At 53.6% G+C, this 22,857-nt stretch overlaps 5 protein-coding genes and 1 non-coding gene across 6 annotated transcripts; 3 read left to right on the top strand and 3 right to left on the bottom strand.

Moving 5' to 3' along the window:
* Positions 1-9: 9 nt before the first annotated feature.
* On the bottom strand, positions 10-1,293 carry BO72DRAFT_383399 (alpha/beta fold hydrolase; the record flags this gene model as incomplete). The annotated part of the gene is made up of 2 exons (XM_040941509.1): positions 10-722; positions 753-1,293. The coding sequence occupies 2 exons, from the start codon at positions 1,291-1,293 to the stop codon at positions 10-12; spliced, it is 1,254 nt and encodes a 417-aa protein (XP_040799066.1).
* Positions 1,294-2,211: 918 nt separating this feature from the next.
* BO72DRAFT_185653 (uncharacterized protein) lies at positions 2,212-6,481 on the top strand. The gene is made up of 2 exons (XM_040939497.1): positions 2,212-2,355; positions 2,423-6,481. The coding sequence occupies exons 1-2, from the start codon at positions 2,320-2,322 to the stop codon at positions 6,371-6,373; spliced, it is 3,987 nt and encodes a 1,328-aa protein (XP_040799065.1). The 5' UTR covers positions 2,212-2,319; the 3' UTR covers positions 6,374-6,481.
* A 2,267-nt stretch (positions 6,482-8,748) lies between these two features.
* Positions 8,749-12,236, bottom strand: hexA (putative Woronin body protein HexA; the record flags this gene model as incomplete). The annotated part of the gene is made up of 3 exons (XM_040948780.1): positions 8,749-9,826; positions 10,415-10,840; positions 12,043-12,236. 3 exons carry the CDS (start codon positions 12,234-12,236, stop codon positions 8,749-8,751), a joined length of 1,698 nt encoding a protein of 565 aa, XP_040799064.1.
* Positions 12,237-13,293: 1,057 nt separating this feature from the next.
* On the top strand, positions 13,294-18,342 carry BO72DRAFT_185640 (NACHT domain-containing protein). The gene is made up of 2 exons (XM_040939496.1): positions 13,294-18,011; positions 18,074-18,342. The coding sequence occupies exon 1, from the start codon at positions 13,443-13,445 to the stop codon at positions 18,009-18,011; it is 4,569 nt and encodes a 1,522-aa protein (XP_040799063.1). The 5' UTR covers positions 13,294-13,442; the 3' UTR covers positions 18,074-18,342.
* Positions 18,343-19,788: 1,446 nt separating this feature from the next.
* BO72DRAFT_t203 lies at positions 19,789-19,860 on the bottom strand. The gene has a single exon. It is a non-coding gene; the product is annotated as a tRNA-Ala (tRNA).
* Positions 19,861-20,654: 794 nt separating this feature from the next.
* BO72DRAFT_450146 (FAD-dependent oxidoreductase) lies at positions 20,655-22,270 on the top strand. Its single transcript, XM_040945186.1, has 2 exons — positions 20,655-20,679; positions 20,746-22,270. The coding sequence occupies exon 2, from the start codon at positions 21,016-21,018 to the stop codon at positions 22,255-22,257; it is 1,242 nt and encodes a 413-aa protein (XP_040799062.1). The 5' UTR covers positions 20,655-20,679; positions 20,746-21,015; the 3' UTR covers positions 22,258-22,270.
* Positions 22,271-22,857: the final 587 nt, after the last annotated feature.

Below are 22,857 nucleotides of genomic sequence, written 5' to 3'. Positions count from 1 at the left end.
ACCGAGTACTTATAGACTACCGACTAGGCTCAAAATCGCCTGGACTACCTCCTCTGGACTCTCCTGAGGCGCCCAATGTCCCACGCCGTCAATCAATCGCATCTCGCGAAAGTCACTGCACACTTCTCCATTTGCCATCTTTTCCAAGGCGCCAGGCTGCTGGTAGATTCCCCAGTCGAGCTTGCCTGACACAAACGTGCTGGGAATGTCGATCTTTCGCCCCATGAACACCTCTGCGTCCCAGGTGTACTGCCTCCCTTTGGATGTCTGCACCCGGTACCAGTTCAAAGCCCCCTGGAACCCTGTCCGCTGGTATTCCCTCACGTACACCGCGAGATCCTCATCGGGCAGCCACTCCCGAGAGGCCCGCAACCCTTCCTCAGACTCCTTGCGCATGTGTAGCTCTACCGCCTCAGGCATCGTCGCGTCCGCTGGCATGACATAGTAGTACGGCATTTTGGCGAGCTCGTTGGCGGTCCAGCCGGTCAACGTGCGTGGCTCATTTCCTTTCCAGCGACCACTCTTGAGGTGGAAATACCCCCGCAGGAAGCCATGAAGCCCTTCCGCTCCGGGAGGGTGGAGCATATCGGCGCTGGCAGACGGAGTCGAGTAGTACCATTTATAGTGCTTGCGGCCCAGATCCAGTAGGGCAGAGTGCACGTCGTCTCCTGCGCTGGATACGGGACCGTCGCTTGTCGAGGTTTGGGGGACAGCAGAACCAGCTGGCTGCTGCTGCTGCTGCTGCTGCTGACCATCCACAGACGTAGCAACAGCACTCGCTGGCGCCGGCATGCCATTGAAAGGATGGCTGAGCAGCACAACGCTACGGAAGAGATCCGGCCGGGCCACGGCGCACATGGCGGCGGTCACGGCGCCGCAATCGTGCCCGACCACGCAGTGGACGGAGGTGTACCGCAGTGCATACACGAGGAGGACGACATCGCGGACGAGGGCGGAGACGGTGAACGTGTGCAGGTCCGCCTCGGCGTAGGGGCGGGTGTCCCAACCGCACGTACGACCGAAGCCCCGCTGGTCGGGAGCCACGACATGGTACCCGGCGGCGGCGAGACGGGGGATGACTTTCCGCCAGGAGAAGGCAATTTCCGGGAACCCGTGGAGAAGGATTATTAGGGGTCGGTCATGGTTGTTGTTGTTATTATATGGTGGGTGACCAGCTTCGAGGATGTGGGTTGTTAGGGAGGGAGTGGTTATGAAGCGGGAGGTTATGCCGGATGGGAGTGGAAGGGGAGAGAGTGATGATGATGGTGATGGTGGTGATACCGATGTTGTCATGATTAGGAGGGATTTGTGGACTCGCAAAAGTATACGGGGGAAGATTGGTTACGGGAGTGTGGGGGGAGGTGGGATGTGAGTAAATGTGTTTTATGAGTAATTATGCAAAGATCGGGTAAGTGGCACGATCTGACGATCGGTAGATGGAGTTGATCGGATACAAAATTCAAGTCTTGCGCTATGACGATGATGATGATGGTGATGGGGATGTGGGATGAGGATGAGGATGATGATGATGACGATGGGTCTGCCATGATGAAACTTTGAACCCAACTAACTAGTTAACTGTGTGGCTCCAAAAGTGCCTGCCTGATGGGGCTTAGTGTAGAAGATCACGTTCTTGCGGCGGACCGGAGCTTTTCCTGATCGAGACGAACCAATGATGAATCTCCCCTTTGGATTGAACTTTGGAGCGCAATGGAACGAACCATTCTTGTTCCTCTCTCTCCACGCAGGCTTATTCCTAATTCCTTATTCCTTATTCCAAACTGACTCGGGCTCAATCCCATTCGAACCTCGACCCGATTTCAATGACGCAACCAATTTCTGCAGCCCAACTACGGTTCTGGCCCTTTTTTCTCTCCTGCCGATAGTTAATCCAGACCAGACCAGACCAGACATCTTTCTTTCCTTTGCTGCCTCCCCCTCTCAGTACTCCGTACCTCCCCGTCCTTCTCTTTCGTCTTGTCTATTGCTATCCTGTGCTGTGCACTGTGTGCCATCCCCCCTCGTCTTCGCTTTATCCCCGTCGTGCAGGTCCTGCATTCTCCTTGCTTCCTTTTTCCTCCCCCCCTTTCCGATATCCTGCATCTGCACTCACTCACTTTTCCCGTTGCTGCTGCGACTCTCTTTCCGTTTGTTTTCTTACCTTCCGTCGACCTCCGTCGCTATCCCCTTGATCGAAAACGTTCCTACACTACATCAAATCGCCCATTCAACCCATCCACATATGCTATAAGTTGATTTTGAGGGCTCAGTCGCTTGCAAACTCAATTGCGCTCGTTTTGGGCAACGACCGCCTGAGCCATGTTCCGCAGAAAGAGGAGCTCCTCTCAACATAAGGTAACCCCCCTCACCGTGGGAATGGCATTCGGATCTTCGACGAGCTAAACGCCGCTCATTCATCTAGCATCCTCTCTCGGCCTCCTCCTCCCAATCCGCGCAATCCGCTGCCAGCCATGCTTTTCTCAAATCCCAACCCTCCTCCAGCAGTCTCTCCTCCGCCGCCGCGGCCGCCGCCCTGCGCAGCCTCACACCCACCCCAACCCCCGTCGAAAATGTGCAGACCAAGCGGATGATGCAGCGGCGGACTTCCGTCTCCTCGCAACTGAGCGGCACGCCGAGCTTGCGACCCATCAGCGGAAATGGGGTCCGTCGCTCCAGCAGTTCCGCCTCCATGACGCATCGCACATTTCGAGATCAATCCCCGCGGCGACCCGCATCCAGCGCTGGACATGTCGACCCCGCACCGCCGCTCCCGTCCATCCCCCGCGAATATACCGGGCGAAAGGACCAAGCACGTCGATCGGTGAGCATGGGCCCATCGCTGCGACAAAGTCCGCACGGGAAATCGATGGCCGACCAGGGAACAACCGGGGATCGCACTGCTGCCCCCAAGCCGCCGACACGAGCGCCTGCACAAGCGCCCGCGTCGACGCCGTCCCCTGAGCTGCGACGACCCGCGAGTCGAAACTCGATCAATTTCTCATATCCGATGGGCTCACGTCCGACATCGCCGACGGGCTTGATGGAAATGGATGCATCGACGACTACCTCTCTGGCTGGTCAGCTTTCCGCTCCAGAGTCTCCGAAGGTCACAAGCAATAGTCCCCGAGCAACGCGCGGTGCCAAAACAAGGGGTGTCTCCCCGGGTAGCCCGGGACAGCGTCCATCGTCTGCAGGGACTGCGGTGGCTGCTGCACAAGCTGCCATTGTACCCCGGAGCCAAGAAGCGAGTGCCGTTGCTGCGTCTCCACGGAGACCCTCTTCTCAAGATCGATGTATTCCGGACACAGCACCGACCCAACAGCTCCTGGCCCCCGAAGCCCGACATCCTACACGCCCTGCCTTGGTGAAACGCCCGTCGACAGTGCCGGAAGATGCTCAAGGGGAGGAACAGGCAGAAACCTCAGGCCCCGCGCAGCGAGCAGAGCTCCCTCGTGGGGGTACCGTAACGCCAGAGAGCCCACAGACCATCAAACCACAATCTACACCGGACCAGACCAAGGATCAATTACTCAGTCCACCCATAAGCCCACCGAGCTCGCAGCCTTCCGTCGACGCCAGTGTTGAACAGCAGTCGTCACATATGCGTCAATCCAGCAGTCCCGGGCGCTCCGCTCGCTTCTCACGCCATCTACTGGTGGCGAACCTTCCGAGCGATCACCTTCACCAACCCCCACCAAGGTCCGTGTCCCCGGCCAAATCTGCACTGAAACATCCCCGCAAAGATGGCTTTGCTTCCGATTCCCACCCGGAGACAGTGCTGCGACCAGGCCCTGCGCTCAGTGAACTATCCGATGGCACTTCCGTCGCATCTGATGATGGTTCAAAGCAAGGGGCTCGAAAGAGGCATGCCAAAGTCAGCTTCGATGATGAGGCAGAAATCGTGGGCACGGCAGCGAGCCCGCCGACATCTCCCGACGAAGTTCTGCCCGAGTCGCCGCAGTCCAAGCCCAAGAGTAAGGGTGGGTGGTTTGCTAAGCGTAAGCATAACTTACGAAGCGGGACGCCTGATGAATTCGAGCATATGTTGAAACCTCGACTTGCTCTGCCATCATTTGGCAGCATTCGAGGTAACAGGTCGGGAGGCCAGCCGGAGCCGCAGCCTCGCGAGATTAGCGACAATGAATCCACGACTTCGTCCGACTCTCCAATCGATACGTCGAGGTTTTCATTCTCTAATGACCATGCTGTGGGAAGTGTCCTAGCCAATTCTCAGAATGAGGCGCCGCAAGAGAGCACGACGCATAACCGTCCAGCTAGCCCCCTTCCAGCAGTGTTGGAGCTAGAAAGTCCGTCAGAATCGAGTCACCAGGATGATCGGGTAGAACAGCCAGGCACGGCTATCAGCCGCCCGGCGGAGGTCAACGCCCCAGCTGAGGCAACACAACCACAAACTCCTAGACAGAATTTGGCAGTTCCTGATATTACCGTTCAGCCAGCTTCGCCCGAACTTGAAAAGGAGCGCCCGAGCTTGGAATGGTACGAAGTCCCCGGGGGCTTCCCACGTTCCTCTTTAGACTCGGACCCCACACAGGCAAAGCCCAAGAGAAAGTCAATCACATGGGACGACACCGATGTCATGGTCGATTCAGCCGCAGAGCGAGAGACTGATGACGAGTCCGGTGAGAGCATTTACAGTGATGCGGAGGAGGGCGTCAATGGCCATGGCTTTGGCTCTATTGATGCTGTCGTCGATGGCCGGCAGTCGGCCCCATCGTTCCAAGGCGCAGCAGCAGGACTTGGTCTTTCCGAAAAGAATCAGCATCATACGGATGACTGGTCGGATTCGGAGTATCCACAGACCTGCCAGATTGCCCGCGCGAGCTCTCCTGTGCAAGATACAGCCCTTAGTTCCGTCCCAGAATCCCCCGAATCGGTGCATCAAGCTATGCCTTTCTCGTCTCCCTATCCTCCTTTCGCCGCCCAGTCACAGGGGAAAAGTCAAAGTGCTTCATCCCAAGCCAGTCTCGCACGATCGACTTCTCACCATGTCAAATCTGTTGGACAATCCAACCCAGGCAATCGTGCAGACAACACGGCAACGAAGACTTCTGACCTCCCGCAGGCGAGTGCAACGCAGTCAACTGCTACTCAATACCGGGCCAGGCCAATGTCATGGAGTCCTGCTGCCATGCAGAATGGAGTCGGTAGTAAGAATCGTGCGTCAGCAGTGAACGGCAAGGCACCAACTCCGCGAAGAACATTGTCCAGTGGCAGCGATTCTTCGAGTAGTTTCAAGCGAGCCAGTCGTCCATCTCGGGCAGAGTCGAACCACACTATGCGTCTGACAATGCGGGGCAGCCCCCCAGTCCGACAGGCCCCAGCCCGGGCAATCTCCCCACCAGCCGACTCACGTCCGCGTTCGCCGCAATCGGGGGGTAATATGCGGACGACGCTTCGAATGAACGGAAACAAACGCGAGAAGGGCTCATTCTTTTCCAACAAGTCGCCGAAGAATAAGGTATCCAAGGTACCGGGTAGTCGATTCACTTCACGCTTCCCTGATTCGGACGACGACGAGGGCTTCGACAACTGGCGATCACGATATCGGTATGACGACTCTAGTGACGACGAGGATGAACGAACCCCAGCTCCGCTGCCCCCTGTTCGAGGGATACCTCGGCGACAGGGCGCTCACGATGGCGATTCAACGGAGCTAGAAGACAGCTCCGACGAGGAGCGACAGGCGGCTGCGTCTCGACCGCGAGCTGCTGTGCCATCTCCCCGCAAGTCAGGCTCAACGCGGGACCCTGCCTTGGCAGCAGTGGCTCGGAGTCGTGGAATGACGGATGAGGAGATGGACGAGTTTCTTCAGCCCAATCGAGGGCGCAAGGCGGGACTGTTCCACCGGTTCAGCATGCGCAAGTCCAAATCGCCTGTCAATCGCAGGTCCCTCACAAATGGTACTACTCGAAATGGCGGTCTTCCAGAGCGTTCGCGAGCCGAAGGCGAACCAGACCCCCCGCTGCCTGGAGCTCAAACCAACGTCGTCACCACTATCACGGCGACCAATCCGCCGCCGCCAACCTCGTCCAAGCTTGTGCGACGTGCGTCGCAACGGTCCTCGCGCAGTGACGGATGGCCATTGCGAACCGAGCGCAAAGAGTTGGGAAATGCACCTGCAGCTACCACCAACGGTGTTGACGAGCGCCTCGCGACAGTTGATGAAGATGCCCGCAATAAGCCGATCACCGCTCCTGCCGGTGGACCCGCCTCTAAAGAAAACCAGGATCCTTCCGTCCCAGCATCAGCAATGAAGAACAATTCTCGTCCTGCCGCAGACGTTGTCATTGGATCTTCTGGACGCAAAAAGCGCTTTCCCCGACTCCGCAAAGCTTTCGGCTTGCGTGACTGACCGACTCCACACTTTTTATTCACTTTCACTTCTGATATATATATTGCACCATCTTTTGCCATTCTTCTTCCCTCCTTTGCACTTTTTCTTCTTTATCTGATCCATTCGATGTACTTTGTTATAATAACCGCGGAGCCTACTTTGCATCCGCAAACCACTACCTATAATCATAATGCAGGCCAATGATGCTTACCAAAAGGATTTTTGTCGGAGAGTCTAGGCAGCTTTGCTTTCCACAACAACAAGGATAAAGTGGGTGGAGGCCACCTGATTCAGTGGTCTTTGTGTGTGTGTGATGGAGGAGCTTTCACCACCGGGGTACTTTAATGAGATATACGGGATTCTTTCTGTTGTTGTTGTTGTCTTCCACATGTGGTTGTGGCTATGGGTACGGGGACACCTGGCGCTTGGGATCGGTGGCGGTCGGATGGTTGGATGGACGGACATGTGGGATTATGTTTTCTTTTCAACTAGGGTTTGAAAATTGGTTGATACCCTTCGTTTTAAGGTCGTGATGAAGATGCGCGGTCGATGGACTGAATAAGACAGTGTTGTTGTGTGTAAGCTGAATCTAATCAACGGGGTTTGTCGATGACCGCTCAATATAAACTTCGTAGTTTCTTGTTCTTGAGCTAAAAGGGAAGGAGTACTCCGTACCTCCAACTGACAGTACTGGAGCTGGGGTAGGGGTACCTAGTAATATCTCGTGCCTGCAGGGGTACTATAGCTGAGCCTCAGGGCTCAGTCTTCCACCCACCTTCCCATCTCGGCCATCAATTCCTCAATCCTCTCTTTTCCCGGCCGGACCACGCGTGTATCTCGATCTCCATCATGGATGAGATAGATAGATCCCACGCAGTGTCCCTAGTACAGTACAATACAGAGCACGCCCAACGCGCGCACGAGCAGAGCAAAGAAGTACTGTACTGTACTGTACTCTCCTCTACCGAGCAGGGATATATATACACGCCCTGAATCCTCCGCAGACTTCCACTGCATAATAGAAACCCCCCTCTCTTCCCCCGGGTTCCACAATCCATGGTCTGGATCCCCCTTCCCCCTTGGACAAACCCATCGAATCTCATGTCCACCCTGCCACCCGCGTTCGCGTTCAGCCCAATAACTAGGTAAACAAGCAGTCTGCCACCACCTCACACACCACACTGTCCCCAATTCAATCAACGTATCAACCTTCCCCCCTGCCCGCCATTCATTGGAATAGTACAGTCGAAATCAACCCGTCGATCCCATCTCCATACCAGAGCACCCTCCACCGCACGCAGGAGTGCCATCCCATCGACGGGAACCCAAATTCGCGCGGGGATTGGCGCAGAGCTACGGAGTAGCCTACCCGGGAGAGAGAGCCGACAGCGCGGCGTACGGTACTGTACTGCACTGCACTGCACAGGTAGGTGTACATGCCTACTACAACAGGATAGCCAGGTGTGTGCATACCTACTACAACAGGACAGGACAGGACAGGACAGGACAGGACATGATACTATCCCCCCTCTGAGCCTCTGGGAGGATGAGATATACATTTCTGAATCGGATTGAATGTATGTATGTAACCTACATGATTATTATGTGATTTCTCGCGCAGGAGTCTCGAGGGGGGGTTCTTTCCTTCGTTTGGAAGGGGGCAGGTTGCGGGCGTATTTCGCTGCGATCTATCATTGGTATTATAATACTATAAGTTAGCTGGCCACGGGAGAAGAAAGAAATAACAGTCATGGTGTCTTTCCCTCTACTAGGCAAAGCAGTCATGGAACAGCCATTTGCCTGCCACTCGTCACATTACCACTATCGCCAATAATCACCGGTAAAGATAGACATTTCTCGTGGGACTCGAACTGGGCTTCTTCTACTGTCCAAGCTGTGGTCGATCCCCCAACCACTACCTCTGAAGCTGACTTCATCTTTGCGTGTTCAACTGTCCGAATGTGCCAATGCAGGTGCCATAGGGAATCGGATGGTTAGGGCCACAAGATCAAAAGACTTAGCATGTCCTACTGCACTACAAGCAAAGGGAGTACTCTAGCCACTGGACCAACGGGTGCATAGCCGGTCCATTGTCGATAAAATAATCAGTCTACTCAAAGCCAGTTCTAGATCATGATCTACATCCATTATTGCTAGATACAAGAAGGCCATGATACATTCGAGTAAACAATTTTTGTCAAAAGGCCATTCCGTCATACGTGAATCCATCAGATACAAGATTTAAGTTCTTAGGTCATCAATGATCGTGCGCTGCGAGTGAAAAAGAAAAAGACAAAAGAAAAGTCAAAGACCCATGGGCGGTCCGTGGTTGATGCTTTGCGGGAGTGACCACGGTTCCCACCCACGGGCACCATACCCAACCGAGTAAAGGCTTACAAGCGGGAAGCGTGGACCACCTTGTAGTCAACGACCAACTCGCGGCCACCGTCGTTGATGACAAGGGCACGGACGCTGCCACGGCCATCCTCGAACGCCTCGCGGATGCGACGGAAGAGGTGGCCCTGGGGAACGACGGGCAGGCCCTGCTTGACATCACCGGTCTCGGTCATGGCGACCAGGCGGCCGTCATCGCGGAGGTCCAGGATGCGGTAGGTCTTGTAGACGGGACCAAGCATGGTCTGAACGACCACCGAGGGGGAGGGGTTGGAGACGAAGCTGGACTCCTCCTGGAGCTCCCGGGTGAAGAGGTCGACACCCAGGTAACGGTGCTGGCCGGTCTGGGGGGAGACGGAGATGCGGATCACCTGGCAGGGACGACCCTGGAGGATCAGGATGTCGCCGATGCGGATGAAGTGGACGGGGATCGGCACGGTCTCGGCGGTGGCGGAAGAGTTGCCGGCGCGGGGCTCCACAATGCGGACATCCTCGCGGACGCCTTCACGGAATCGAACTGGCCCGCGTTCGTCAGCGACGACTAGTTCCTCGTGGTCTTTGTGACCATGGTGGTGGTGGTGGGAGGAGGTGGGGTGCATGATGCGGTCGGCAACGCGCTCCACACCACGACGGAAGGAGTGATAGTTACCGTCGTCGTCGTAGTAGCCCATCTTGCGAGAAGGAGGGGAATCCACAACAGTCTTGGGCTTGTAGACCTTAACGTTGGCTGAAGAAGCAGGAGCTTGGGGAACCGGCTCAACGCTCTGTTGACGGCGGCTGTAGGGGTCCCGTTGGTAGCTGTCGACGGGCTTGGACTGGTACGCACGGTCGTAAGAGACGTCGATCTCTGATTGGACAGTGCGGTCGTACGATACGTCCCTGGTCGGCTGGCGGGGGCCTGGAGCGTAAGAGTCTACAACAGGAGCCTGGGTAGACCGGTTGTAGGCGGGGTTGACGTCGTAGGTAGGGTTGTTGACCCGACGACGGTACTCACGCTCAGTGATATCGAGCTGAGTCTGAAGAGCTTGATCGTACGTGGGCTGACGGTCTTGGAAACGGACCGACGGTTCACGATAGCTGTAGAGGGAAGAAAGGATGAGATGTCAGATAGGGATTGACAAGGGAGGGGAAGCGGATAAGAGATGATTGGGTGGGACAAGAGAAAAGAAAGGTGTGTAAGTATGAGGGGGAGGGAAGGGGGGAGAGGCAATAGTCAGGTAAGGTGTATGTGTGTGGGTGGGAAAGTATAAGAAGGCGGGTGGTGGAGGAGAAAAGAGGAGAAAGAGAGGAGAGGATGGGGAATGGGAATGAGTGGGAAGGCACGGGAAGACCCAGTCAGCTTCCCTTTAGGGCCAAGGCACCATTGGGTGATTTGTTTGTTTTGGTGCCACGTAAGAAACGAGAAAACAGAAATGAAAACAAAAGAAATAAAATAATAATAATAATAATAATAACAAATCAAAAAGACCGACCACTAAGAAGTGGAGGAAGCGAACTAAAGCGCATTAGGCCAAGAGAGATTCGATGATGGTGACACCGCTTCTTTTGGCCTCTCTCTCTTTCTCCACTTGGTTTGCTGTCGGTGCTAGACCATAGTCTAGGCAGACACCGGACAAGTCTTTATAACCATACAAACAGAAAACGTTTCAATTGATTTCAACATACCGTTCGCGAGTTAGATCAACCTCAGGATACCGGGGCGGAGGAGCAGTACTAGTGGTAGTAGTGACTCGCTCGTCAAAGTGGACACTGACGTCGTTGGGGCGCGAAGAGTGCCTGTGGTGGTGATGTTCGTGCCGATGAGGCTCGGGCGCAGCAGGAGTAAACTGATCGCGCTCAACGAAGTGAAGGTCGATTTCTTCCTTTCCGTAGACACGCGGGTCGGGAAGAGGAGCAGAGGTTCGAGTATCTTCCCGTTCGACGTGCGAAGTGCGATCGAGATTGACTTCTTCCTCTACTCTGGCTGTGGCCGCAAGAGTAGCTTCAGGAACAGCGTCACTCCGGTACGACGACGGGAAGACACTGAAGGGGATGGGGACGCGGGCGTCAAAGTCCAGATTGGCTGTCCTGTCGGCGTCCTTTCTCGAATCCCTTTCGAACTGTTAAACAACAACTCGAAAGGCGAGACAAGAAAAGACTCTTAAGGAAGAGAGAAGTCTTTCTCGTAGAGAGATGGGAGGAGGGGGTGTGGAGGGAAAGTTGATAGATCAAACTACCCGAAGAATGCGGAGAAAGTTCCTGATGAGGAATGTGAGATAAAAGATAAGCTTAAAAAGCTTGAGGGGATTGGAATGTGAGGGTAAGGGAAGAAGAGATGAAAGAGGATGGAGAAAGAAGAGAGGAAGGGGAAGAAGAGAAGAGAGAGGAGAAGGACAGAAGTGGAGGAGGAGGAGGGGAACAAACCCGCTGAAATACAATTGCGGATGGTTTCCCTCGTCACGCGTTTTGTTTACCACACCTTGCCGTTTCTGGGGGGCGATGTTATTCCCAGACATCCCCCATTATCCCTATCTAATCAGCTTCTAACCCACTCCAATTGACTTTCTAGTCCCTTCCTCCTCCTTTGCCCAGTTCATTAGGATTCCATACTATCAAATCTACAATTGAAGAGGCAGGTGGGTTGGTGGGTGGGTGGGAAAGGGAAACGACCCGAGGTTCAGAAATCCGCCTACAAACCACGGTTCCTGAATCTGCAACTCAAACTTACTCCAGTCCACATACCACAACTTATCTCGACCACGCTGATCTATATAGGGAATTTATCCTCCCAAATCAGACCCAACTAGCGCTAACAACCTTGATCCACCGCGCAATTGATTGATCAAATCTTCCCTCCTCGTTCACATGCAGGCCGACCCTGCTGTATCGTCCCCCCAACGCACACACCACGAGGCTGGCCAGCCACCTCCGGGTCCCCATGGCAACTGGGCCGGTTTCCCCGGGTCGCATCGGAAATCCGAGCTCTCTGGAGCTGGAGCTTCAGCCGATCGACGCTCCATGCGCTTGCCTGCTGCCAGCCCCTCTCTTTCGTCCGTCCATCCCGCGCTCGCTCTTAGACAATCACTTTTAGCAACAACCGAGGAAACAACCCGAGAAAAAGAAAACATCCAAGCAATAAAATAAGCTGGAGGCTGGGGTCTGGCGTGTTCTCGCTCCGACCATCCCATCGTCAAATGTTCTCGGTCAGCAAGAGCTCAGCTCTCTGGATCAGTTATCATACACGGTAGTTGTGTAAATGTGTATGATCGGGCCTACAAGCAGCAACCTGCCTGCAGCATGATGTTTCTTCAAACGCCGTGGCCTTGCCCACAGTTGGCTGGACCATGATCCATTTCAGGTGCCTATTCGTGGTCTCCGGCCATTGGAGAGCTGGTCGTTGAGCAAGCACCTCAGTCCCCGTTGCCTCTGGGGGGAGCGCCCAGCTTGCTGCTGATCTCACTGGGATGTGGACCCGACCGGGGAGGGGGCCACTCAACGGCCCAGCCATTCATGATCCAGGATCCATCAATCCAGCCAGCCAATTCCCAGCCTCACTTCGGTAGCATTTCGCTTCCAGCCTGTCACATTGGTGCATTGGCGCTGACTATTATTAACTCTCTTCGAGAGCGGAGAGATACGTAGCAAAGGTCGGTCGGATCACAGCTGGTTGTTTCGGGTGGAAGGTTAGTCTCGATGTCTTAAGTGTGGACAGACCCACCTGCTTTCCGTCCTGTGTAGGATTTCCTTGGTCTGGCACCGTAGGAGCCAAAATGGTGTGTGTCCGTAGCGAAGCCGGTGTGATGTAGCGGCTCCCCTGGTAAGGTAGATATGCTAGTCTAGAATTATAATATCGTGGCTATGGAGTTCTGCAAGTAGTTCTGAGATCTGATCCACCTATCTTCGTCGAGGCCAGAAGGTTTAGGATCATGCCCGTCAACGCAGTCAAGTGTACATACTCTGTCCTCTGTGATTCCACTACAATCAAACGCATGATAAGGCGTATTTCATCACACAACCGGTACCCATTTTCATCCTAGACCAGGCCTTCCTTTCAGTCGAGATTATGAGATTCGAGGAACCTAATCGAGCCGTTCGGATCTTTCGGATAAGTGAGAATGTCATTCGATATTAGAACGATACTTTTATTGTCATTCTTCGACCGTTTCGTTGGGATTATCTTCTACGGGGTGGACAGAGCCAATATTCAACCTGTGATCATTCAAATGCTTGCATTCAATCAACTACCTCTGGAACTTGACATACAACTACTTCAAGCACATGCTACAGACCATGCAGAGCAACAATACTGCTCCCGTACTCCCGGACTGGCCTTCAGGCCGTCGCAGACACTTGTTAGTCCTAGAACGCATTGGGAAACAGTACTCACTGAAACGCGGAAGGGATATCTAGTGTAGAGTAGTCTGGGGTTGCGAGCACACACCCCGCAGCACCACCGAAGTTGTTTCTTGCAGGTAGAGTCGCAGGGCGGCGTCTGTTCAATCTGTGCGCTCTTAGAGGTTTCGTAGTCGGTTGAGATCACGGAGTCGACCCGTAAACCTGAAGTGCACTGCTTTGAGCGTTCCTCACTTCACCAAGTCTGGTACATGTCGACTTAGTCACTGTGCATGGCGCTAAAGGTGGATGAAAACCCACCCCTCATTCTCTTTTCGACTGGACTGCGAATCGGCTTCGAAACGACCGTATCCAAGTATACATGATGATAACAGTGCCAGAATTCTCGTGTCGAGAAGTCACGAAGCGACCCACAACGACGCGCGACCTGATCGAGCGCTTCAAGGCTGTCGGCCCACAAACCGAACATGGAAAAGCGCTTCATGGTTTGGCGACACGCATGCTCGACATCTTCAAAGACGAAAAAAAGCCATCGTACTCGAATGAAGCAGCCCAGCTGTCAACGATCTTGTCCGACACGGAGTCCGCGGGACTTCTGGAAGCGTTCATCAATGCCGTCAGCCGCGGCGCCAGCGACAATGAGCTTGTTGACACCCGCTTGCTCATGGATCTGTGCTACGTTCTTCGAAACTCCAAGGAGAGTATATCGAAGCAGCACTTGCTGAAACCTTTACTCGCCAACCTCCACACGCGAATCAAGAGTGCAGATGGCGCCCTCGAGAAACAATACCAACTTATCTGTACCCTGGCAACGTTGCTTGACGCCATGGTCGACATCAAGATATCAGATGTCAGCCGAGAAACCACACACGAGCCGCTTCTGAGTAAACTGAAGTCGCTTCGCAATCATCTGGAGCCTCGTCTGGCTCAGGCCGCTTGTTATGCACATGAAGCGTTGCGCGGGGTCCCGGACGATGAAGGGCAATGGCAGGCCCTCTGTCGCTATAGCTGGATGTTCCTGGAGCCTACTGCGAAGATCGCAGGTGCAATATCCACCATGGATCCCACCAAGGCAATCGATGCGACATCGGACATATTCAAACTGTTGGAGACTCTCAAAAGTGTCATCGAAGCCGGCAGGGACGTGTACACCGCATCGGAATCGCTTCGGGACTTGTTTCTGCAGACTCTAGGCTATTTGCCCAGGGAAAAGCTGTGGTACGGTGCACTCAGGTACAGTGGGTTACTGATTGAGGATCGTGCATTGAAGACATTGAAAGACCTTCTACCACGACTGGATTGTCTAAGCAATGAATCTTTCTGGTGTGGTCTCTACGCTCAACTTGAGCAAAGCTGGAAGAAGCATGAAGAAATGAGAGACGGAATTGAGACGTTCATTGAGTGGACGCTATACGACTTTCCGGTTCAAAAAAGCTGCCCGAGACAGACGGGAAAGGAATTCCCAAGATTCCAGTCTTGGATTGCACTTGTCGCCAACACCCTTGGTAAGCTGGATTGGAAGAAGGACCAGCCACCCTCATCTTGGAGACGTCGCATTTTTAAGAAGACCGAATATATGCCCACGCTGGAGATCTTTTGTAAGTTGGAACAACCGGATGGTCTCAGCCACGCCGGTCTTCTTGACAAAGCCTGGTCCAAATGCGAGAAGGCGCAAGCATTCTTTGCGCAGGTGGCCGCAGCGGAGCATTACACGAAGGGGAAGCGTCTGGAGATCACGCGAGTTTCTGGGGCCCTACTTCCGATGGAACGGTGCTACATCAATCTGGCGATCATAGAATCTGTGGCGAAGGATGGGAAGTCTCTCGATCCGATGGCCCAACGACAAGCTGAACTTTCATTGTTCAAGCAGCTCAAGGTTGCACGGCCCGAGAGAGAGAAAGAATTATGTTTGGAGGAGCTGTTCAATCCGCGGACCCTACGTAATGGCACGTCCAATCGGCCAAAACGAGTCTTGATCCGAGGGCGAGCTGGGGTTGGAAAGACTACCCTGTGCAAAAAGATAATGCACGAATTTCACCACAACAACATGTGGAAAAGCCATTTCAAGCATATCTTCTGGGTTCCTCTTCGAAGACTCAAAGGCCAAGCGAATTTGGAGGGATACTTGAAACAGGAGTATTTCCTGCTGGATAACGACAAGGAGATTCTAGTCCAGGCTCTCCTGAGAGTTGTGCTGGACCAAAGAAGAACCCTCCTCATATTGGACGGCCTCGACGAGATTGTGGGGGAGAGCAGCATATCTGGAGATGAAGTGACTCAAGTCTTCAAGGAGCTGTTTGCTCGTGAGAATATAATTGTTACTTCAAGGCCGTATGCTGCGGTTCCTGCCGGTGGGGAAGCATTTGACCTGGAGTTGGAGACTATCGGATTTCGCCCCCAAGAAGTCAAGGAATACATCCGGAGTGTCGTTGACCCCGAGTCAAGTGAGAACATCGAGCAATTCATCGAGCGATATCCGATCATACAAGGACTGGTTCAAATTCCGATCCAACTGGACGCACTTTGCTTCGGATGGGATACTAAAGATGGTGATTTCCTACCCGATACTCAGAAGACAATGACTACTCTGTATCAGGCAATCGAAAAGAAATTGTGGCGGAAGGACACGCAACAGTTGCTCGGAAAGAGTCCCTACGAAGCCCGGCAATATCGTGAATTAGGACAGATCAAGAAGGAATTGGCTGCCGAAGTCGAGGCGATCGAAACATTGGGATTCTACGGTCTTGTTGAAAATATTATCGAGTTTCAACCTGGGCACCTAAAAGCTCTCTACACCCAGTTTCCGCAGCTGAATGATGGGCATCTGAGCAAGATGTCCTTTTTGCGAACTTCCGATACATCCTCTGATGATATGAAAAACTATCACTTCCTCCATCTCACCTTCCAGGAATTCTTCGCTGCGCAGTATTTTGTCCGATTTTGGATCGATGAGAAGGCAATACCGTTGGCCACCATTTCTTCCAATGGAGTTATCAGAACTACAGATATCGTCCCAGAGCAATTCCTCCGGCGGGAAAAGTACGCACCACGGTACAACATCATGTGGCGATTTGTGGCCGGGCTGCTGTCTGTCACAAACAGAGGGAAGCTAGTGGATTTCATGAAAGCATTGGAAAGTGAACCGCGTGACGTCTTCGGCCCTGCCCATCTGCGGATTCTTATGCACTGCTTTAGTGAAGTGGGCTTAACGGATAACGATGAAGCACTGGGACATTTACACGCGGATGTCGAAAGGCGGTTGCTGCGACTGTTCCTGACCATAGTTCCTAACCCGTATACCCGCTATGCCTCGCTGGCGAAGGAGATGGAATTTCCGGAGCGTCTAATCGAGGACGCCCTTCGCCTCCGACCTTCCGATTATGATGATTTTGGATTCTATTCTGACTTTCTCCGTGAGCGCTTCAGATCGTCCACTCTTCCTCGGGGACTGGTCGAATGTCTCATTTCCAGCCTACATTCGTATCTTCCGTTCATAGTTGGGCATTTCCACAAGTCTTTTCCAACACTTGCTTTGGATTATGTACAATGTCCGGACTCGTGGCAAGGGAGGAAATTTTACTGGGGTTTGATCCATCGGCCGCGGGAGTCTGAGAGCCTTCCAGAAGGTATTGCCAACGGGGTGATACAGAATGCCGACGGAAATAAATTTGTGCCTGTGGTTATCTTGTCAAGGGATCCGGCCCTTTCGATTGATGCCCGTACATTTGTTCTCTCAAGGCTCCTTGATATTAGTATCCCACTTCGCAGTCTCAGAGATGTGAAGAAAGGATATTACCTCCCTGCTCAAGAAACACTGCTTTCACTCTTGAATCATGACGAGTTTGAGATGAGAATGCGTGGAGCTTGTCTCTCAGCATTGTACAGTCACCTCGATGTCAGTGTGCTGGAAAGACTACTCAGTTTGGCGGAATCTGAATATGACACCTCGGACGTACATAGGTGGATTGCCGAGGCGCTCATCAATCAGCAAACATTACCCAACTCGGTCTTACAGCAGGCATTGGACTTTTGCCGCAGGGAAAACTTCGCGGACGACATCCGTCTTATGCCCAGTTGTACCATCCTCGTCAAGAACTCTTTGTTGCAAGATCAAGACTACGAAGCCTTATTCTCGAACGGTAGCTGGCAATTATGCCTTGAAAAATGTCGAGATTCACTCTCTGGTCTCTTGCATAGATTCACAGATCAAGTCCTCGCTCTTTTACATAGCAACGACAGCTCTGTTGTTGATCGTGCGCTGCGGAGTATGAGATCGTTGAATGACTTACCGGAGCAGATTGTTGAATCCTTGGTAACAATAGTCATGCATGACACATTTCATGCTAGAATGATGGCAGTGGGTGTTCTGTCAAGGGTTGAGATCCCTGCCAATCAAGCTCGCAGTATAGTGGCTGCTGTTTCCGGACGCGAATGGGTTGTCGTGTTCCAAAGCTCCCGAATGATCCCAGGGGATGTTCTCAAGTTGTTACTTCCGCACGTGGACACAAATGTGTCCCGTCGACAATACGACCCTGTCATCGCAATTCTGCGCAATCAAATCGACCTCCCAACAACCATCATTGAAGACCTGCTTTCCTCAATGGAAAGCGACTCAGCACCGGAAGGGGCAGCGAATGCGGCAGAGCGCGTCTTGAGAGATCGCGCCCAATTCTATTCAATGTTACCAGGGCTCAGTCAGCGGGTCTGGCAAGTTTTCTTCGAAATCTGGACTGTGAGAAGCATCGAAGAAAACCTCAATTTCTACGTTCTGGATGATGTGCTCTACATCATCATGCCTGAGGGCTCCTGGAAAGTGAAGATCGATACTCCGGAAGTGAGGGAGAAGCTCGAGTGTGGGATCAGGGCTGCTGAGCGAAGGCTCAGAACGCTTGAGGTTGAGTCGTGTCCTCCAGATTTGCTGGGTGACTAGGTAGGGCGAGCTCATAGACTTGCCTTTCTCAAGTGTGCATGGACTGATCGGTACATGGAAAGCTTCAGGCGCAATTCCTCCATCTGTTGTAGAATTGTTGGATGATTAGACTTCCAAACTCTCGCGTGAACTACAAGCAAATACGGGTTACAGCAAGACCGCAATGAGTCCTTGCACATGACTTGCATGGTTCTGAACTGACCCGATCGCATCCATGGGCGTATGCAAATCAACAGCTCATGTACTTACTCTATGGTGCTGTGAGTCAATGTCCCGGGAGCGTTTTCCCCGTACCAGTGGGGACAAGAGTACTGTACAAGTCTGGGAGCTCACTTACGATGTTGATCGCCGCGATGCTACTGAATCATCCACAGGTTGATGAAAAGGCACGACAGGCATGCTTGGGCCGCAGGATAGAGTAAGGCTATGGAAGCTGTGGGAAAGGACTTGTCTCATCTGCGATGTCAAAATCGACATGCTGGACGGGGGTGAAGGGTTTTTAGTACATATTGTAATAGATCGTTTGTATGAGAGCCTATATTAGCTCCAGGCTGAGGGTTGGAGTAAATACCCAGGTCTGAGATTAGCCCGCTAAGACGGTTATCGATTGCTTTCCACTATCAACCGAGTAGACGCAGTACCTCCATCCTCTCCGCACCAGCAACAACAGAGCACCTTACTACTGCAACTCACGCAACCCTTCACACCTCCAACCGAGTCACTACCGCACAACCATTTCCCAAATACCCCGATTCTGCGTACAAGAAAAGACATTCCGGGGGGGAACCCCCGGGGGAGAACCCCCGGACCCCCCTTTCTTTCAACTTCCTGATAACCCTAGCTCTAAGTACTAGAATAAGATATTCCCAGAGAGAAACTCCGGATCCCCAATCTTTTCATCTTTCGACTATCGCCAAGCCTGAGTATCTACTAGAAACAAGAATAAAGCATTCCGAAGAAGAACCCCCGGACTCCTCTTCTTCTTCTTTTACTTCCCACTCACCGTAGACCCCAATCCCAAGTACTAGAATAAAAAACGTTCCGGGGGAGACCCCCCGAACCCCCCTTCCTTCCAACTCCCCAGTAACCTCAAGCTCCAGCTCCCAACCCCAATTCCCAGCGGATGGCCGGCGTGGCCATCCCAATAGCGAGTGCGGCACCGTGGTGTAGGCGCATTTCAGCGGGCTGAAGTGCGCAGGGTTCCAGGAGGATTGTTTGGGAGGGTTGGAGTTCGGACAGGCGGCCGACGAGGGTCGAGCCGGCTAAGCCGCCGCCGATGATGATGTAGTCGTAGGTAGAAGCCATGCAGACTGATGATGAAACAGGGTTTATGGAGTGATATTCATTCTCAAGCGAGGTTAGTCGAGCTGTTCTGATAGTGTAGTATTACCGGATTCTTTGTGCTCGGTACGGCTGGCCCGAGACCAGAGATCGCCGTAAGCTCAATCTAGGTAGACTGGCTTGGTATCAACTACAGGCGCAAGCTTACTGATTAGTTCATTCCTGTAGATTTGATCTGTCAGTTTGAAGTATATCTCACCGGCGTGGCATGCCATCTTCCGAGTTGGTCCATGCAGACGCTGACAGAAAGGGTGCGAGTTCAGTTGAGTGTAACAGTGCCACCATATAGCGTCGCCTTATTCAACCAATTCTTCATAGACAAAAGAAAAGCAGCCGTGCTACTGACACCGGCTGTCGCAGACTACTATAACCTGCCAAGCAATCTTCCTCACCACCCGCAACTCATGCAAAGACGTGGCCAAAATTCAACAAAAAATGGAGCTGCGGGGAATCGAACCCCGGACCTCTCCCATGCTAAGGGAATATTATACCACTAAACCACAGCCCCTGTTGATGTAATGATAGCATATTTGTGGCCTCATGTTTCAAGCGCAGCGATAAGCAGTCGCTGTGCAGCCCAGCGGAATGCTTGGTCTGATCACATGCCCACTCCACGCAGACCTTTACAGCCCCAAGGCCCGGTGTACGTCAAAGCAATAGCCTTGCCCTCTGAGCGGTGAGTCTGCGTTCAATGGTGTGGGTGTCTCGTTCTGGAGAGCATCGAACACTTTACCATGCTGCCACAAACACATAGACTGGGAAAGGGACAGAAGGCACGTTGTTCACTTCATCTCGAGGGTATGATGCAGCCGTCACGACTTATTGGAGCACCTCGAGACAGCACTCTCGCTCATGACTGATCCGTGAGTAGTAGCTTCTATGGCACGCCCGTTCAACGACCGTCGATAGCCCTGCAACAGGATCAGACTCAATCTCCGGGACTTGGGTCGCTTGTCTGCTCGTGTCGAGGAACCCATCATCAGCGACTGACACGCACACCCACAGGATTTTGCGGAATCTGGAAGAGGCCGTATTATAGAGAAGGTGCTTATTGTCTTCCTTGGCAGGGTCCAGAGGTCCCCAGGGCAGATGCAGACGAGAAAGCCCCCACAGCAGAAGACCGGAGTCAGGCCGCTCAAAGTATAACTAACTTAGTCCACTGACCCTGAACGTTGGTCAAATGAACCGGTAAGTGGGGTTAAATCCTTCCGAAGACCTCGTGAAGATGGACCTCGCTTAGGGCTCTCGGCGCATGAAACGGGTCATGGCTTTGGCAGTCTACCGTGCGGGGCAACAAGTAAATAACCCCAGAACGAGGTGAAGACGACTAAAGCCACAAGTCAGTACCCCTGCAGGGCATCCCACACTGTAGGCTGCTACCTGGACAACTTACAAGCTAGATGTGAATTGAAACAAGGGTCATATCCGCAATAGGTGGTGGTGACTGCACGGAGGCTGGAGGCGATCCCAAAGCCCGAGAATCCCTGCCGATCCCCTCACCAGAACCTCCGCTGAGTAACCGGTCACCCTCCCTACTCCAGTGCCAACCATAGAACAACAGATGTGCTATATAAATAAGCAAGCTCCATCAAAAACTATAATTTCTCGCTCCCATATCCAGTCACTCCTTGTTGATTTCCTCTCAGTCCCAGCTTCCTCAAATATGTCCCCGCCTTGGCGCCCCGGAAAACGAGTGGCCATCGCCGGCGGAGGCCCCGGAGCCATCTCCACGGGGCTAGCCTTTCTCCAACGGGGGTACGATGTGCGCATCTTCGAGAAACAGCGCACGTGCCAGGCCATCGGCGGCGCGGTGCTGCTCTCCATCCCCGTGCTCGCCATCCTCCGCGCCTACGGGCTGACCTCGGACAATTTCGGGTCGTACACGCGGACAACCTTCGCCAACAAATGGGGCAAGGAACGGGTCCAGCTGCCCTTCAACGCCGAGGTCGAGCGACGCATGGGCATCCAGGGCTGGCAGTACGGATTGTTGCGGTCGACCATCTTCGCAAAGATGCTGGAACTGGTCCCGGAAGGCGTGATCTACACGGGTCATGAGGTAACCGGATATGAAGAGAAGCAAACGAGTGGGGAAGAAGACTCCGGGGTACAGATCCGGTTCAAGAATGGCAGTACCATGATGGCCGACATCCTGGTCGCGGCGGACGGCATTCGGTCGACGGTGTCGCGGCAGGCCTTTGGCGAGCCCGGGCTCTTCCACACGGGCATTCGGGTCTGGCTTGCGTGGTGCGATCAGATCCCCGGGATCCCGGCCCACCACGGGGTGATCTCCCACGACTGGCAGTACCAGGCCAGCTTCTTTCCCATGATGCGCGAGGGCAGACGACCCGGCTTCGAGTGGTGGGTGGTCGAGCCCTCCTACGAGGGCAAGCCGGCACCTGCAGATCCTCGCACGCATCTGGCCGCGATTCTCCAGAACTGGGCACAGCCGATGCCGCGACTCCTCGAGGCGACCGATTTCAACTCCCAGGTCTACCGGTGGGAGGTCTATAATCGGCCATCCTTGCAGAAATGGTCGGCTGGGAGGGTGGTCGGCGTGGGCGATGCGGTGCACCCGGTCTCACCGTATGCCGCATATGGGATGGGGATGGCGATCGAGGATGGCTACTACCTCGCCCGCGCCCTCGATGGGGTCGACCTGCGCGATCCCCGAGCCGTCGCCGCTGGATTTGAGCTCTATGAGCAGCAGCGCGTGAATTACGCGAACCATCACATGGAATTCGCCCGCTTCTCGGGATCCATGTTCCACCGCTTGCCCTGGCCTTTGGCCAAGGTGCGGGACCTGATCTTTGATTACACCCCTGTATTGGGCATGCTGTTGAGAAAGGACTATCTTCAGCGGGCCGAGGAGGAGACAATGAATTTGCGGGAGCTGCAAGTTGTGTGAGGAAATGGAGGGATGGGTTTTTGGGGGGGGGGGGGGAAGGCGCTCGGAGCCCAGGGAATTGGGCTGCAGTTTTAGTCGAGTCGAGTCGATTTCGACGGCGGACGGAACACTCCCGACCTTCCCTATTTGGCAATTCCACTCCGTGGCTTGACTCCGAGTCACGTTCACCTTCACAATCACTTTCACGTTCACAGCCCCCACAGCCAAGCCCAGCAGGCCAAGAAGACTAACCATGAAGGAAGACCATGTGGCTCTCGTAATGAAGAAATCAATCCAGGGCTGAACTCTGCTTAACTCGAAAAAATGATGATTCGGATCCATGCAGGTGTCTTAGAAGATGCCCTCAAAGCATGTGATAGTTGAACGTGTCGAATTGGGGCAAACCCAAGACATTCCAGGATGAAACTCGCCCGCAAGGGTAGATAGAGGACGGCACTTAGAAGGGAGGAGTAGATATTCGGTTGGTGAGAAGGATTTGCCTCATCGGATCGGCATACGCTTAGCGGGCTTTTAGCGGCTCTTAGCGTGAATAACGAATTAGTGCTCAGTGCTCAGTGCTCGCTGCTCGCTGCTCAGATAACGCAGGCGGGGTTTGCAAGA

Source organism: Aspergillus fijiensis (assembly GCF_003184825.1).
Source record: "Aspergillus fijiensis CBS 313.89 unplaced genomic scaffold BO72scaffold_42, whole genome shotgun sequence".
In the NCBI taxonomy this organism is placed as follows: Eukaryota; Fungi; Ascomycota; class Eurotiomycetes; order Eurotiales; family Aspergillaceae; genus Aspergillus; species Aspergillus fijiensis.
Note: the sequence above shows the minus strand (reverse complement) of the source record. Positions and strands in the feature narration are given on the sequence as shown.

Bases quoted from the DNA above. Each gene is read 5' to 3' on its own strand.
- BO72DRAFT_185653 (XM_040939497.1), top strand. From the start codon at position 2,320: ATGTTCCGCAGAAAGAGGAGCTCCTCTCAACATAAG. The intron at 2,356-2,422 runs GTAACCCCCCTC...TCATTCATCTAG, and splicing joins GGAGCTCCTCTCAACATAAG to CATCCTCTCTCGGCCTCCTC.
- BO72DRAFT_185640 (XM_040939496.1), top strand. From the start codon at position 13,443: ATGATGATAACAGTGCCAGAATTCTCGTGTCGAGAAGTCACGAAGCGA.
- BO72DRAFT_450146 (XM_040945186.1), top strand. From the start codon at position 21,016: ATGTCCCCGCCTTGGCGCCCCGGAAAACGAGTGGCCATCGCCGGCGGA.